We start from the raw sequence: 14,691 nt of genomic DNA, 5'->3' as shown, positions 1-14,691 counted from the left end.
AATTCAAGGGGCCTTCAGTTTATTATTGGTGGCTCCCCCATCTCATTGGATTGGTCTCTCCTTGTGGGGTCTGTCCCCTTTCCACTGTCCACCTTCTGGGGAACCTTTCTGATTCTCTCCATCTAAAATGCCACCACTGCCATGCGAGTCCAGCCTGTCTTGGCAAGAAGGAGCCTAGGAGAGTGCCCATGATAACACATGAGCAGAAGCTAGCCTTTCCCTGCCTCATGCTGGCTCCTTGAAAAGGCTGATCTGTGCCACTTCCCCCCACCTTGCTTTGGGAACCAGAAGGCAGAACGGGGGTGGGGGGGTGGGGATGGGTGCTTGAGAGTTAGAACTACTGCCACGTCTTCCTGGAAGAGGGATTAGGGAGAGGGAAACAATGATCATTGTGGCAGTCTCTTACCCTCATCTCCAACTGCTTTTTGGTTTGCTGTTGATGCCTGCAGACTTCTTAGGGGGTGGAAAAATCAAGCTACTATTGCATCATCCACAAATGGCAGGCAGAGCAATGAGCTGGACCCCATTCTCTTGTATCTTTGTGGGGGTCTCCTCCACCACCTTCCTCCTACAGCTGGGAGGGAGAGGGAGCAAGTAGTTCACAGAGACTCCTCTTACTCTCCATTGACAAGGAGAGATTACAGGCCTTTGCACCCCTCAGCAGCTTAGGCACCTTGGGAACACCCCTCACTTCTCTCCCACAAAGTTCTTGTCTTCATCTAGGGAGCAGGAGGACTTCTCCCATCCTGGGCCCTATGGCAGGACAAGTGACCCCCCATCCTCCCCTTCACAAGCAGGAGAGGAGAGTGAATATTCTCCTTTAGACACACAAGGAAATCCTCAAAGAAAAAACCTCCAGCTGTCAGACCCTTCTGTGGTCTGCCACCAGCATGCGTCCGAGCCCCGATGTACACTGACACTCTTTCCATCTTATCTACCCTGCGTGTCCCAGGGGGTGCCCCCCTCAGCCTGCACATATAATTTTACAATTATAGAGAAGGCCAAAAGGGAGCTTTGCTTTGTGTGTAGAACGTAGGGCTCTTGCACAAGGAAGCGATCCCAACACTGGAGTGGGGCTCTTACACAAGGCAACACCCCACTATCAGGCAGGCTGCTGCACAAAAGGATGCCTCTGGAGACAGGATGTCACTTAAGGGATTGCCACTGACAGGGTATATGGCCAGGAAAGGCTGTTACAGGAGAGGCCAGAGGCTGTTGCACGAGGAGGGACCATTGCACAAGCAGTGCCCCTGGGCACAGGCTATGCATGAGAGGTTTTCTGCTCCTGGGGTCATGGTCTCTAGGAGCTGGAGAGATGCTCCACCTGGATGGTGCTGGTGCTGACAGTGAGGCAGATGTCCTTGTGGTGCTCTGAAGTCTTGTAAGGAGTCAGGTCAAAGGAGCACTGTGGGGGAGGGTTAGGGGGATTAGTGTCTCCAGAGGGGCCCCCTGCTGCCCCACCACCTTGCGGCTGGAAGTGCTGCTGCTGCTGCTGAGAGGCTTGGGCTTGGGCCTGAGCCACTTGCTGCTGTGGGTCAGGGATGTTGTGTTTCCGCATGTGCTTCATCAGGTAGGTCTCCTGTGAAAGGGCAAGGGGGGAGTCACAGTTAGGACAGCAGGAACCAGAACTCCAGACACCCCTCTCATGATGAAGAAAAGGCCTGCAACCTTGGGGAACATTTCTAGCACCCCTCTCCCTCACCCAGTGATACTCACCGAGGTGTAGGCCCGGCTGCAAATGGAGCAGGTGTAGACCTTGGCATGCTTCACCGTGTGCGTTGCCAGGTGAACCTCCAGGGAGGCAGCATCTGTGTACGCACGGTGGCAGTTGTGGCACTTGAAAGGCTTGTCTTTGTTGTGCTGCCGTCTGTGGGACTGCATATACGAGAGCAGGGGTGGAGGAAGAAGGGAAGTGGGAGGAACTGGATGTTAGAGCTGAAGGTGACTTCTCAGGTCCTAAGGTCCCTAGTTCCTGGCGCCCTGAGTAACAAGGCCTCTGGGTCCCTTCCTCCGGGGGCATTCTCATCCCTCCTTAACCCCACTCCCCCAGTCTCTCTTGTACCAAGCATTATTTTTCTCCAAGTGTTTTCATCGTACTAGAAGAGACGTATCTACCACATCAAGCAGGCTCTACTCCTCTTCATTTCCATCTCACTCCTCCTCCTCCTCCTTTCTTCCCCACCTGCTCTGCTTTTCCCTTCTGGTAATTCCTGTTGCTCTTCAAACTGTCCTGGGCTCTCCCTGCTGTCTACAGTCCCTCTTTCTCCCCCACACTGACTGGCATCTCCTACAAACTCTCAACATTTTGCTCACTCCTTTTGCTCATGCCATTAAAGCAGCTGGCAGTCCAAAAGAGGAAAAAAAAAAAGTGCTGCATGACTTTTATGTTGCTTACATAATTTCAAAAGACTCGACATGTTCAGTACTACAGAACCCTCCTCTAAACATTCCCTGGATCTGGAGCAGCTTTCTTGCATTTCTCCATTCTGTTCCTTGCTCTCCCAAACCCACCTCCACAGGTGCCTCACTATGAGGAAGAGTCTCATCCTCCATACCTCCACATACTTCTCCCACTAGCAATTCGGGTGAGCTTGCAACCTTACCTGCAGGTTGGAGAGCTGGGTGAAAGCCTTTTCACACCCAGGGTGAGCACATTTGTAAGGTCGGTCCCCGGTGTGGATGCTGCCAGAGGAAGAGCACAAATGGGAAACAGTAAGTAGGATATCACAGCATCATGCCCCGACCAAATCCTACAGCCATTCAAGCAGGGTTGGGTGTGAAGTTGTACCTAGACATTAATTGGGTCAGATAAGAGGGACATAGACCCATTTTTTGTGCTCAAAACGAGAAGAAAAAGTGTAGGGAAAATATGGAGGGTAAAGAGTTCAGATATTGATTGGGTTAAGTATGAACAGCTCAGAAGTAACTGACCAGCTTCGTATCTGGACCCTGTGCAAGAGCTAGGAGTCTGTGGGTACAGGCACTCTGCCTCAGCCTCTGGACCCACATGATCAAGGTGTGTGCATCTCTGTGCCCCCACCAACAAAGCCATAGAACGGTCAACATGCTCCTCAGTGGGGGTACATACACATTCTCTTTTCCATATTATCCAACTAAGATTAGCTAAGTCTGTATCTGTACCCCCCTGCAATGCCAGAAAAGCTTCCACACACTTAGGCTCAGTGCCCTGCCTGCACAGTGCCAGGCGGGGATGCCCTACAGCCAATGTTCATCTCTCTCTCTGTGCTCCCCAAGGTGCATGACCAACGATTCCTAGGGCTAGCATGTGCCCACCTCTGCCCTGATGTGGTCAGTGTCTCCTGCGCAGCCTCCACTCCATCCTCTCTTGGGCCGCGTCCTCCTGTGGATGCAGCCAGCCGTCTCCCCTGCCCGCCCCCCGCATGCTCGGCGCGTGTGCTCCACAGATACATGCCGGCAGTGTGGGGCGGGGGGGGGGGGCCAGGCCAGGCCCCCAGCCTCCTCTGGCCCTTACCGTGTGTGCTGCTGCAGATGGGAGAGCTGGCGGAAGGCCTTCTGGCAGTAGCGGCAGCTGTAGGGCTTGGCCCCCGAGTGGATGCGGAGGTGCTGGGCCAGGTAGGAGGTGTTGGCGAAACTCTTGGAGCAGTGAGGACACTTGTGCGGCTTGACAATCGCTGTGTGAAGCTTGGAGTGGATCCTGCCGAAGAGGAGGAGGAGCAGCAGCAGTTGGACACGACCACCATCTGGCTAGTGCTGATGGAATGAGGGCACAAAGGGGGTGGGACAGTACCACACTATCTGGCTACACAGAGGAACTCCAGATGTGGACTGAACCCACTCGGTCTCAAACAGCACTCCTCTGGAGTTTGAGAGATCAAGGCCCATCTGCACCGGGGGGCCAGAGAGAGGAGTTATACAGTCTGGATTGAGGGGCACTGGCAGAGCTGTGTGTGGGAAGCCCGTGACTGGAATAGCAGAGGGGATACAAGTCAAGACAGAGATGCTCAGCAGAGCTGTGTTGGGATGATGGGGAAATGGAGAACCCTACACTTACTCAAGACTTCCTTTAATAGTATGAACCCTACAGCCTCACAGAAAACAGCACCTCTGTACAGATGCCCCTTGGTGCAGGTTGCCTTGACTTTTATCCCCCATAGTCAGTAGCAACAAGCCCCAGGAGCTGGGGAACGTGACTGCTGATTTGCTGTGTGGAAGAGCAGCCTATGGGAAACTGTGAAGTCTCCCCAGGTGGCCTCCCCACTGCTGGGTGTTTGCAGCATGCTGGGATGACGGCGGCATGCAGTTCGGAAGGCCCTCAGCCTTGTCCGGCCCTTACCGTGTGTGCTGCTGCAGGTGGGAGAGCTGGCGGAAGGCCTTCTGGCAGTAGCTGCACGTGTAGGGCTTGGCCCCTGAGTGGATACGAATGTGCTGGGCCAGGTAGGAGCTGTTGGCGAAGCTCTTGGAGCAGTGAGGACACTTGTGTGGCTTTGTCTCCGTATGGGACTTGGAGTGGATCTGCATCTCCGACTTGGAGTAGAAGGTCAGCGAACACATCCGGCACCTGACCGGGGTGAGGGGAAGAGACAGTATCACATGGAGACAGGCCCCAATATGCATCAACACCAATCAGGTGAGGTGCTCAATATGTGAGGCCTCAAGTTCTTGAGTGGAGAGGGAGCAGCCCCTTCTCTGTAGCTCTGCAGTCCTCTCCTGGGATACTGTGTTCAGCTGTAGGCCCTTCCATCCCAGGAAGAGAGTGGAAAAAAGACTGAGAGGGGGACCTAAGACAGTGGGCCTCAAATATACTCTGGGCCAGATAAATTAAATAACTTAAAGCCCTTGACTCTTCCAAGATTTTGGTTTGGCATACAGATAAGAAAAGGGAGACAGAACAAAACCTTCAAAATATTCTGAGGGAATAAAAGATAGATGTGGAGGGAGCAGAAAAAATAATTCCTAGACCAAAAAAACAGAGCTTTGTCTGTCTTATTTATTTTGGTCATAAAAAAATCAGCCTAGAAACCCCAGGTTAAAGTTCCATTTGACCATAAAAACTAAACACTGAGTACTGGAAAGTCTGCAACAGCAATTAAGATCACAACCACCTTAACCCTGTAACACTGTATTAACTAGCTTGAACTGGATGTTAAAAATGAGAAGCACTGAACATTACTTGCATATGTAGTTTCACATGCGTCTTCAATAACAAGTGCAATGATTCACCATCCTATGTTTTTATTGTTTTCACATTACTATTGAGTTTTATAACATTCTATGAATTTGGACATAAATTAGAATGAAGTTGAGGCATATATGTATCAGGTGGAACCTTCAAAAAAAGTGAAAAAATGACTAGCATCTGTCTGCTACTAATCAGCCATTGGGACTTGTTAGCTACTGCTACCGGCCAGCTTTCACTTCTCCAACACTGGCAAATGGCTATATAAGAGGTTTTGCCACTGCATAATTAAAGTTAGCAAAAGTTTTAGTAACTGCTGATATGATAGAAAGGTAAGTCTGAGTCTTTGAATTTTCTTCAGAGTACCACCACAGGGCAGAGTAAGGTTGTTGTGGTTTTATTTGTTAATCTGTAGACTCCTCAGTGTTTTGTGGGATCTCTAGCACTCATGTTCAGAACTTTAAGGTTGATATCCAAGAGCTCCAAAATACAGCTAACAGACTGGCTGACCTTTTTTCATCTTTCATTGAAGGTTGACAATTTTCCTGTCTGGAAATTTCCTTATATTTTAAAAATGTTTAAGAATGCTCAGTAACAGGACTCCCCACAAAAAAAATCTGATCCCATTCCTCCTGGTTATCTCATACTTTTGCATATGAAGTCCTCTCCCCTTCTCCCCCCCAACTCCTGACTCAAAAAAAGAATGCTTTCCTTCTGTATGTTACAGCTCCCATACTGGAGTCATGTACCCTGTATATAATGTGCAATAGTTTGATTAGCATATGTAAAGTATACATAAATTTACACAACACCTACCTGACACTTCCACAGGCTACTAAGCATCGCCTCCAGTTGAAGTCCAGTTGTTGGACATCCCAATTCCCAAATACAGATGCTTACCCACCGTTCAGAGGTCTTTCCTTTTCATGACTAGCTCATTTTCAGTCATATCCCCATTCACCCTCTCTCTTTCTCCCTCCAACTTTTATTCCAAACCCTACTATAATGCATATGTCATAAAGTATGTGCTTAAATAATATACATTCATCTGGAACACACATTGCCTGAGTGTACCTGTCTTAATCACAAAAGCCTATTTAGGAGTTACATAAATCCTCATAGACCCAAGCTTAAACTCTCTCTTCAGGAACAACATAGAGGAAGTTCCAAGCGTCGACAGCTGCAGAACTACAAGCATCCAAAAGTACTAGCAGGATTCTAAAAAGCCAAAAACTCAATTGACTCAAATACTGTCACTTACTTCGTCCAATTTTCCCCTTTTTTCGAGAAAGTTTCATACCTAAACTTAGACACGTGTATTTGAGTGGTACTTAAAAACAGGGGATTTTTCCTTGAAAGCAGTGATGCCTGGGGAGGGGAACCGAAAAAACAAAACAACAACACCCCCCCCACACACACACTTTCAGCTACACACCAAACTGGAAGAACCCTTTGGCATCAATAAGTTACCGCAATTAGCCTGTAATTGCAGGTAATTACATTGCATAATCTTATTCATAAACTTTTTAAGGTCCATATTAACTAATCATGTTTCCTTCTATTATTACAATTCCAGAACTTAACTCTTCTAAAGTTGGAATCCTTCTTAAATTAAAGGACAAGCTACTAGAGTGCAACATTATGGTTAGATGGTCTGAAGTGACTAATGAAAGCGTTAGTATGGAAATGAGGCCAAAGTAGGTATTGCCTTTGTAAAGAACAATGATGTTGGAACACTTAAAAAATTATGATGAACATATGTCTGGGAAATGTAAAATGGTAAGAAACTTAGGGAATCTAATCTATTTAGCTTGCTTGTAAGGGAAGATCAAGAGTCACCAGATACTTACATGGGGAGAAAACATTAGATAGCAGAGGATCCTTTAATTCAGCAGTCAAAGATATGACAAGATCCAATGATTTCAAGTAGAAGCTCAAAAAACTGAAGTGGAAGCAAGACAAGTTGCCCATAATGAGGTTACTAATAGCTGGAATAACATACAGAATATTGTGGTGGATCCCCTGTCACAATAGGTCTAAATCCAGACTGGAGGCCATATTCTCAGCAGCTAGTTGCTTCCTCTTGAAGATCTGGGCCTTGAAAGCTGCTCAAAGGCACATTACAGGGTTTGCTATAGTAATCATTCAGTGAGGTTCTCTGGCCTGTCTCATACATGCGGTTAAGTGGGATGATCCCTTCTGGCCCCTAAAATTTGTGAATCTTGTGACAGCATCAATTCTAATACCCCTCCTACTAGCTGCACATATCTGGAAGAAAGGCCACCTAGAATGCCTGCTCATATTTACTCTTTACAACTGCAGATTAATGCTAACAGGCCTATTATCACCCTGAAAGTCCAGAAAAAGCTTTGTATTTGCCACAGCTTCTTAGCAAAACAGTAAAGTAGAATGCTGTCTACTGCATAGTTCTTTGGGTTCTTTAGCAAATTTCTTGTTTAAATGTCTAAGGCATTTTCTATTTGTAAAACTAGGCCCCAAGTTATTTAAAACAAAAGGTTGTAACTGGATCTATTATAGAGGCATTCCCACCATAACTGAGTATTTCCTTTTTTTTTTTTTATAATTGTAAACTACTGTAACAGTGGAAATTTGGATATGATCCTTGGCTTGAATAGGAGCTTGGGGGAAAATGTACAGAATTAGCTAGTCTGGAAGACAGAAGGATATTTTGCTTTATGAATATTTTTCTGACCTTTCTGCACCAACTATTATGAAAAGCAATTTGGCTCAGAAACTCCACTTCTACTTTATTCTGCTTTGCTCAGCAAGGCCCAAGGCCACAGAGAGGTTGTTCTGACTTGGCAGCTTTTCATCTATAGAAGTAAAAAAATTTATACACAGGTCAGCATCATCTTTCTCAGACAGTCTGAGAAACAAAAGGAGTTGAAGTGACTCACCAAAGGTTACCTAAGAATTCAGTAGTGGAGTTGCCAGATCCAATTTCAAGGCATGAGTCAGGATTAACCTGAGTCTCAGAGATGGAGTATGTCACAGCACCTACCATGAAAGCTGCCAAAGTCTACAGCTTTCTTCATGTTCACCTCTATATGATAACAATGCCCCTCAGACATATATGTATAAGCTAAGATTTAATGACAATAAAGGGGCATTGCAGGTTAAGTGTAAGTCAGAATTTTAAAACAAAACTGGGAAGTATGGAAATGTAAAATCAAGGTAGCTTCAACAAATTTCAGCTATCTTCTCAACCACTTAACTGAAAGTCAGGATTGAATGTTATGCCTATCCATGACAATGAGCTCACAATATCAGCACTGTTATTATACTGCAAGTTTATCTTACTTATATACATAACAACATATTTACATACATCTCTCATAACCAGCTTGTGACCTTACTCACCTACAGTCTTCTTTGTATCAAGGTAGCTTGACAAGGTCTCAGACAGTTCTGCACTTCACCTTCCTGACCAGGCAGCAACACTAGCATTGTCTCAATTACTTTAACACGCCAGTGACACTCAGTATCCAAAATGATCTTCTCACCAGTCACAGAACAGGACAAACATTTTAATCCTTTTCTACTGACATCCAAGTGTACTCCCCAATGCCAGACATCTTAAAACCACTATGTTACCCTGGTTCAACCAGGATGTAAGCTAAGTTAAGATGGCTGTAGAATACTGGAAGTTCCCTGAGCCACTCAACAAAAGTAAGATTAAAATGTCAACTCATTGCTTTATCTTGGTATTAATCTCTCTCTCACACACGCACACTTCTCCCAAGCTTGAAAATTATTTGCAAAGGATAAATGAAGGGGGGCTAAGATTATAAAATTTAAGTTCTCAGTTTTTGAGAGTCAACACATTTTGCTTTTCAGTCCAGTATCAGAGTACTTCATCTATATGGATTCTTAAGTAGCTCTGCCTCTACTCCCCTTTCCCCAATCCCACAGCACCATCTGATCTTACAGATATGGCTCAGAGAAATAATGTGGCATCAGCTTCCCAAGTTTCCAAAAAGTGACTGGTGACTGCTACTACTCGTTTTGTTGGAAAGCCATACAAAGTACAATTAACTACGAGTCTGGACTGTTAGTCAGAACTCTGTTTGTGACAGACATTTGAAATTGATGTGATCTTCATGAGTTTCCCTGCATCTCTTGACCTAGAAAAGCTCAAAAGACATCAGGACCAAGCACCAATTGTAAAGAGCTACAATTCAGCTTTAAAGGAAATAACTAAACACATGAGGGGCTTGCCAGGCAAAGAACTAAACAGGTGCAAGCAGCACTAACCGCACTACCATCCTTTACTCATGAGACATATTGTATTTAAAATTATATGGGAAAGAGACCCTGTCTTTCTAGTGTTCTGCAGATATTTACATTGCTGTCATGTACAGGTGAACATGAAGAAAGCTGCAGACTTTAGGAAATGAGTAGGGGAACATCTGGATTTCGGCATACAGGAAACCATGAGAAACGCTACACTCCAGAGGCAGTTAGTTTATACATTTAAGGCTGGGAACAATAATTAAATCATCTAGTCTGGCTTCCTGAATAACATCACGGTAGCTGATGATATTCTATGACCTACCTTGACTGGAAAACATCAAGGCATTCAGAATCCACTAAAGAAAGGTAGTTTGTTCCAATGGCTGATCACTCTAAGAGTCTGTACCTTATTTTTAATTTCAGCTTGTCTAGTTTTCATTTCCAGCCGTGGCTGCTTCTTCTGACTCTCAGGAAGAGAAAGAAACTTTTTAGTACCCAGCCTTTTCTCCTTTCTGATAATTCTTACACACTTTGAACAAGTCACCTCTCAATCTTCTTTTGAATAAAGAGCTCAATCTGTTTAGTTTAAGACCTTTACTATAAGGCATTTTTTCAGCCCTTAAATTACAAGTCCTTACTGCTTCCTGTCAATTTTTCCAACAACTTTTTCAAATGTTAACATTAGAAATGCATACAGGATTTTAGCAGTCTCATCAATGCATTAAAATCCCCTTTCTTCTAATCATTTCTTCTGTTTAGACATCCAAGGGTTGTGATGACTCATTCTCCTACAACCCTGTCTGGGAGCTCATTATAGTTACTTGTCACACAGTCCCTGAATCCTTTTCTAAGTCACTGTTTTCCAGGATACTGCTCCCCATGCATAGGCATGGCTTGTAGATCTTCTTAGATGTTTCACTCTTCATATGACTGCACTGAAATCGCTTACGCTTTATGGGTCTAGCCTACCAAGCAATCCAGGCTCCTGACAACATTTACAGGACAAATACTGACATAATTAAAAATATAGAGGGGAAAATCATCTGTGGATGTTATTTTGTGACTTTCAAAACTCTGATAAAAATAACAATGCAAAACATGATACCTACAACTAGTCCCTGAGGAACTCCACCAGACACACCTCCATCCAGTGATTAGTGTCCCCATGAAAACTATTTTTAAAAATCTGTCACTTTACCAGTCTTTACCCAATCTAAGGTATGCTTCATTGCTTTTACATGGTATTTACTTTTTAATTAGAACACTGTGCAGTACTAAGTCAACCAGTTCAGGCTTTAAGTACTAGTGACTAGGGACACATCTTTTCCTTCCTCCAAGAACAAGCAATGGCAACAATGTGCAACTAGATGTTCATGGATAGGTTAATTATATGCAAACCCCTTATTAAAAGGCCATTAATGTTACAAAGTCATGCATGCAAACAGCTGGCAAATCAAAGTTACCTTGTCTCCATGTTTATATAGTACAACGGTCTTAGCCAATCATGTATTGTTTTTTCCATTGGAGTGCATTTTGCAGCTGTGAGTACTTAACACTTCTGCAAGTCAGACGTCAGTTTCCCCATGGAGGAACACACAATTAAATGGCCATATGTGAAAGAATTAGTTTAAGTGCCTTAACTGGTACAACATAAACATTCTGACAGAGGCAGGAAAAGAATCAAATTCTACACAGCAGCATTCAAAGGCCTTAGTCAGACCTTCCTTTCTCTCCCTATAACCCCCTGCCTTATTATGTCCTATCCAAATTCTAGAAAGTGAGGAAAGACTTTAACAGCCTATTTCACTACACAGCCCCAATTCACCCCAGAGCTTGCTCATCCTGTGCAACAAATGAGAGGTACTGTAAAAATTATACATATATTGCAATTAAACGCTGCCCTGCCTGTACCACATATGCAAAATAGGACCAATTTAAGGTTGCACAAGCAACTTTAATTCTGACATTTCCTGACTTCAGAATGCTTGACTTTCCACTTTTTAAATATTTTTGTGTTAAAATAAATTCAAGCATATGACATCAACTCACACTCGGATTGGTCTTCCATAACATTTATAGCCCCGCACAAACCTTTGCCTAAATAACCAATAACAAAGTAATGCAACAGTAAGCCATCCACTGTGCAACAATACTGCAGGGAGAGGACACTCTACTAATGCGCTACAGAGATATTTCCTGACAGCAAAAGAGTGAGGTCTGGGCATCCTGAATTTCATTCCAGGCTTTGGGAACATGTGTATCTGCTGGTTTCTTCCCAAGCTTGACCACTTCTGCCCATTCCCTTTAGTCTATCCTAGTCCCCTGTCCTCATTTACTCATTCCCAGAGTGCTATCCAAAAAATCCAGCCTCCTCCCCCATTTCAAGTTTCACTCCCAGTCCCAGTCTCTTTACCCAAGGGACCCTATTGTCTCCCAGATACTCATTCCATTGATCTCTTCTCTAGTTGTTCTCCCCATCGATCAGCTCCCTTGTCTCAGTCTCCCCACTATGTGATTCCTCGCCGAGCTAGACGCAATTATCTTCCCATGTTCTAGTCCCTCATTAGAACGGTCACCTTTTAACCACACTGGTTTTCAGCTTTTCTACTGCTAAGCAGAGATGTAGGGCAGAAAATTTTCCAGTGCTATGTTCTTCCATGGGAAATTTTCCATTTCTAAAAATTCATTGTTTCATAAAATTCATTAGTAACAATGAATGGATGCCAATACAATATTGGTCAAGCTTGGCAGTTTCAAAGGTGTAATTAAAGTTTTTCAGGTTATTATCCCTAGGAAGTATGTGAGAGAGTACATGTATGTTTTATTGATTTGTAAACAAGAGGGTAAAATACACTCACATTATAATCCAAATCAAGTTATGAATTTATGTAATTGGCTGTGCAAGTTAAATTAAAACCAAAGTTAAAATTCTTATTTCATCTCAGACTGCAAGTGAAAGCAAAAGCAAAACTAAAACTGTGATTATTTTTTGTTTCACTTTCAGTTCAGCAAACACAGAGCAGTGTCTCATTTTTTTTCTTGAGTTGGGGAAGTTGGAACTGTTTGCATAAGATCTGTTAGTTTTTTAGTGCTTTTGGTTTGAAGTAGTCATAATAATGCCTAATCAGAAAAAAAACCCTAGTTTGTGGCATCATTATAGCGAAGTTCAAGCCACTGAAGGAAGGAAGAAAGTTGACAGATGTAAATATTGTGGGCAGGAGTATGCTAACAATACAACAAAAATAAAGAAACATTTAATAACATGTACAAGCTGTCCTGAAAGAGTACAAGCCATATACAGAAAGCTAATACAATGAAGTGGTGGAACAGCATCATCTGAGAAAAAGTCTACTTCAGGAATCCTATGTAAGTAAACAAATTACTATGCTAAACAACACACAGTATAGACTAGCATCTATATAGTTTTAAAAACATTAGAATTTTAAAAGTTGTTAATGCAACTCTGGACTATTATTCATTTATTTAAAATATTTGTATCCTGCTTTTCTGCTTGCATTAAGCACCCAAAGTGGCTTAGGCTTAACAATATATTTTTTTAAATTACATAATAGATAAATAGTTAACTATTTCAACCCAGCAGAGCAAGCTTACTCCTCTGGCTGATGGCAGAGGTCAGACTATACTTCCCTTTGGCTCTGCAGTCCCAGGGAAACTGAGCAGAATTAGAGCAGCAGAGTGTTCTTTCTGGCAGGGACGGGGGAAGCAAACTCCCTGCTGCTTCTCCTTCTGATGGATGAGGCCAGACTAGAAGGGTTAAAATAAAAATCTTTTCACCCCTTTTGTTGCAGGAACTTTGTAGTTCAAGTGAAATAGTAGATTTGCAAAAAATGGAAAATGAAAATGTTGAGCTGCCAGGTCTGGGGGAAGAAGCAGCAGGATCCTCGCTTTCAAGATCAACTGTCACCAGATACGCGATCCACCATGAGTAGCTGGTCAAGACAATCAAGCTTTTTATCAAGCTTTGTGGACAAAATGTCAAAAGAAGATCAAGAAAAAGCAGATGAGACATTAGCTCAAGCTATATTTGCAAGTGGTACAGCTCTTTCCATAACAGAAAATCAATACTGGAAAGAACATTACAAACTAATTTGTCCATCATAAAAGTTACCATCACGTTATCACTTATCACATTCTCCCTTAATGGTTATTCAAAGGATTGGTAAAGCAGAATCACTGACTGATATCAGATGGATGAACTGATATACAAGGAAATCCTTTATTGAACATTATGTTAGCAACACCTGAGCCAATACTCCTAAAAGCAATTACCAGATTGGCATCGGCTGATATGCCTCCTTCAATATCAGCTATTGGTATCAGCCCCCAAAATCTCTATCAGTGCACCCCTAGTGAATACACAGTCAAATTACTGAGTGAAGAGATTGAAAGTGCAGGTCCCTCCAAAGTACAAGCCCTTGTAACTGATAATGCGAGTAACATGAAAGCTGCGTGTCAAATATTAAGGGACTTGTTTCTATTTCTCAAAATCTCTTGCTTTTGGAGAATCAGTCAGAAGCACAATTAGTAAAGAAGATGCAGTGTGATGATAAGTTTATCTTGTCCATAGACTCATCGGTAAAGCCATCCTTTAGTGAAAGAGACTGTGGTTCAAGTAGTTCTGAATCAGGTTTGCCTCAATCGGATTCTGAAATAGAACTAATAAGTAGTGCAAGCGATTCTACAGATAGTGACGGTGAAACTGGAGGTGTCACAATGACCTCAGTGGAAGAGAGTTGAACTCTGTTGAAGCAGACAAGTGGACAACCATGGCAGATCATGCGCAGTTCTTTCTGTGTGCTAAAATTAGCATTAACAGTTTTTCATAGATTCATAGATGCTAGGGTCAGGAGGGACTTCAACAGATCAATGAGTCCAACCCCCTGCCTAGGCAGGAAGGAGGACCTGGGCCTCTTTAAACTAAAGAGGAGGTTGAGAGGGGACTTGATAGTGGCTTACCACTATATCAAAGGAGTGCATCAGGAGCTCGGTGAACAGTTGTTCACTAAGGCACACCTGGGGTAGACCAGGACCAGTGGATACAAACTCCTGGAACACCGCTTCAACCTTAATACCACGAAAAACTCCTCCACAGTCAGGGTGTCCAGACTGTGAAATAAATTCCCTCCAGAAGTGGTGCATTCACCTACCCTGGAGGTTTTCTAGACAGGAGACTAGACAGTAACCTTGCTGGGGTCACCTAACCCCAGTTGTCTTCCTGCCTAGAGCAGGGGGGGCGGAGGGTGGGGGGGGGTTGGGCG

The 14,691-nt window shown here is 43.8% G+C and overlaps 1 protein-coding gene across 11 annotated transcripts in view; it reads right to left on the bottom strand.

The window, feature by feature from the left end:
- Nucleotides 1-115: 115 nt before the first annotated feature.
- Nucleotides 116-14,691, bottom strand: part of ZNF384 (zinc finger protein 384) — a 32,011-nt gene continuing 17,435 nt past the window's right edge. For 9 of the 11 annotated variants that reach the window (XM_019527007.1, XM_019527011.1, XM_019527014.1 and 6 more), the window contains 5 exons: nucleotides 4,316-4,540; nucleotides 3,494-3,676; nucleotides 2,604-2,682; nucleotides 1,717-1,875; nucleotides 116-1,579 (listed from right to left, as the gene is read on the bottom strand). In XM_019527007.1, the coding sequence (XP_019382552.1) occupies nucleotides 1,301-1,579; nucleotides 1,717-1,875; nucleotides 2,604-2,682; nucleotides 3,494-3,676; nucleotides 4,316-4,540 (925 nt within the window). In that variant the 3' untranslated portion in view covers nucleotides 116-1,300. The remainder of the gene's footprint in view (nucleotides 1,580-1,716; nucleotides 1,876-2,603; nucleotides 2,683-3,493; nucleotides 3,677-4,315; nucleotides 4,541-14,691) is intronic. The other 2 variants (XM_019527006.1, XM_019527017.1) reach the window with 2 other exon arrangements.

Source organism: Gavialis gangeticus, unplaced genomic scaffold (genome assembly GCF_001723915.1).
Source record: "Gavialis gangeticus isolate Ggan-Ray unplaced genomic scaffold, GavGan_comp1, whole genome shotgun sequence".
NCBI lineage: Eukaryota > Metazoa > Chordata > Crocodylia > Gavialidae > Gavialis > Gavialis gangeticus.
Note: the sequence above shows the minus strand (reverse complement) of the source record. Positions and strands in the feature narration are given on the sequence as shown.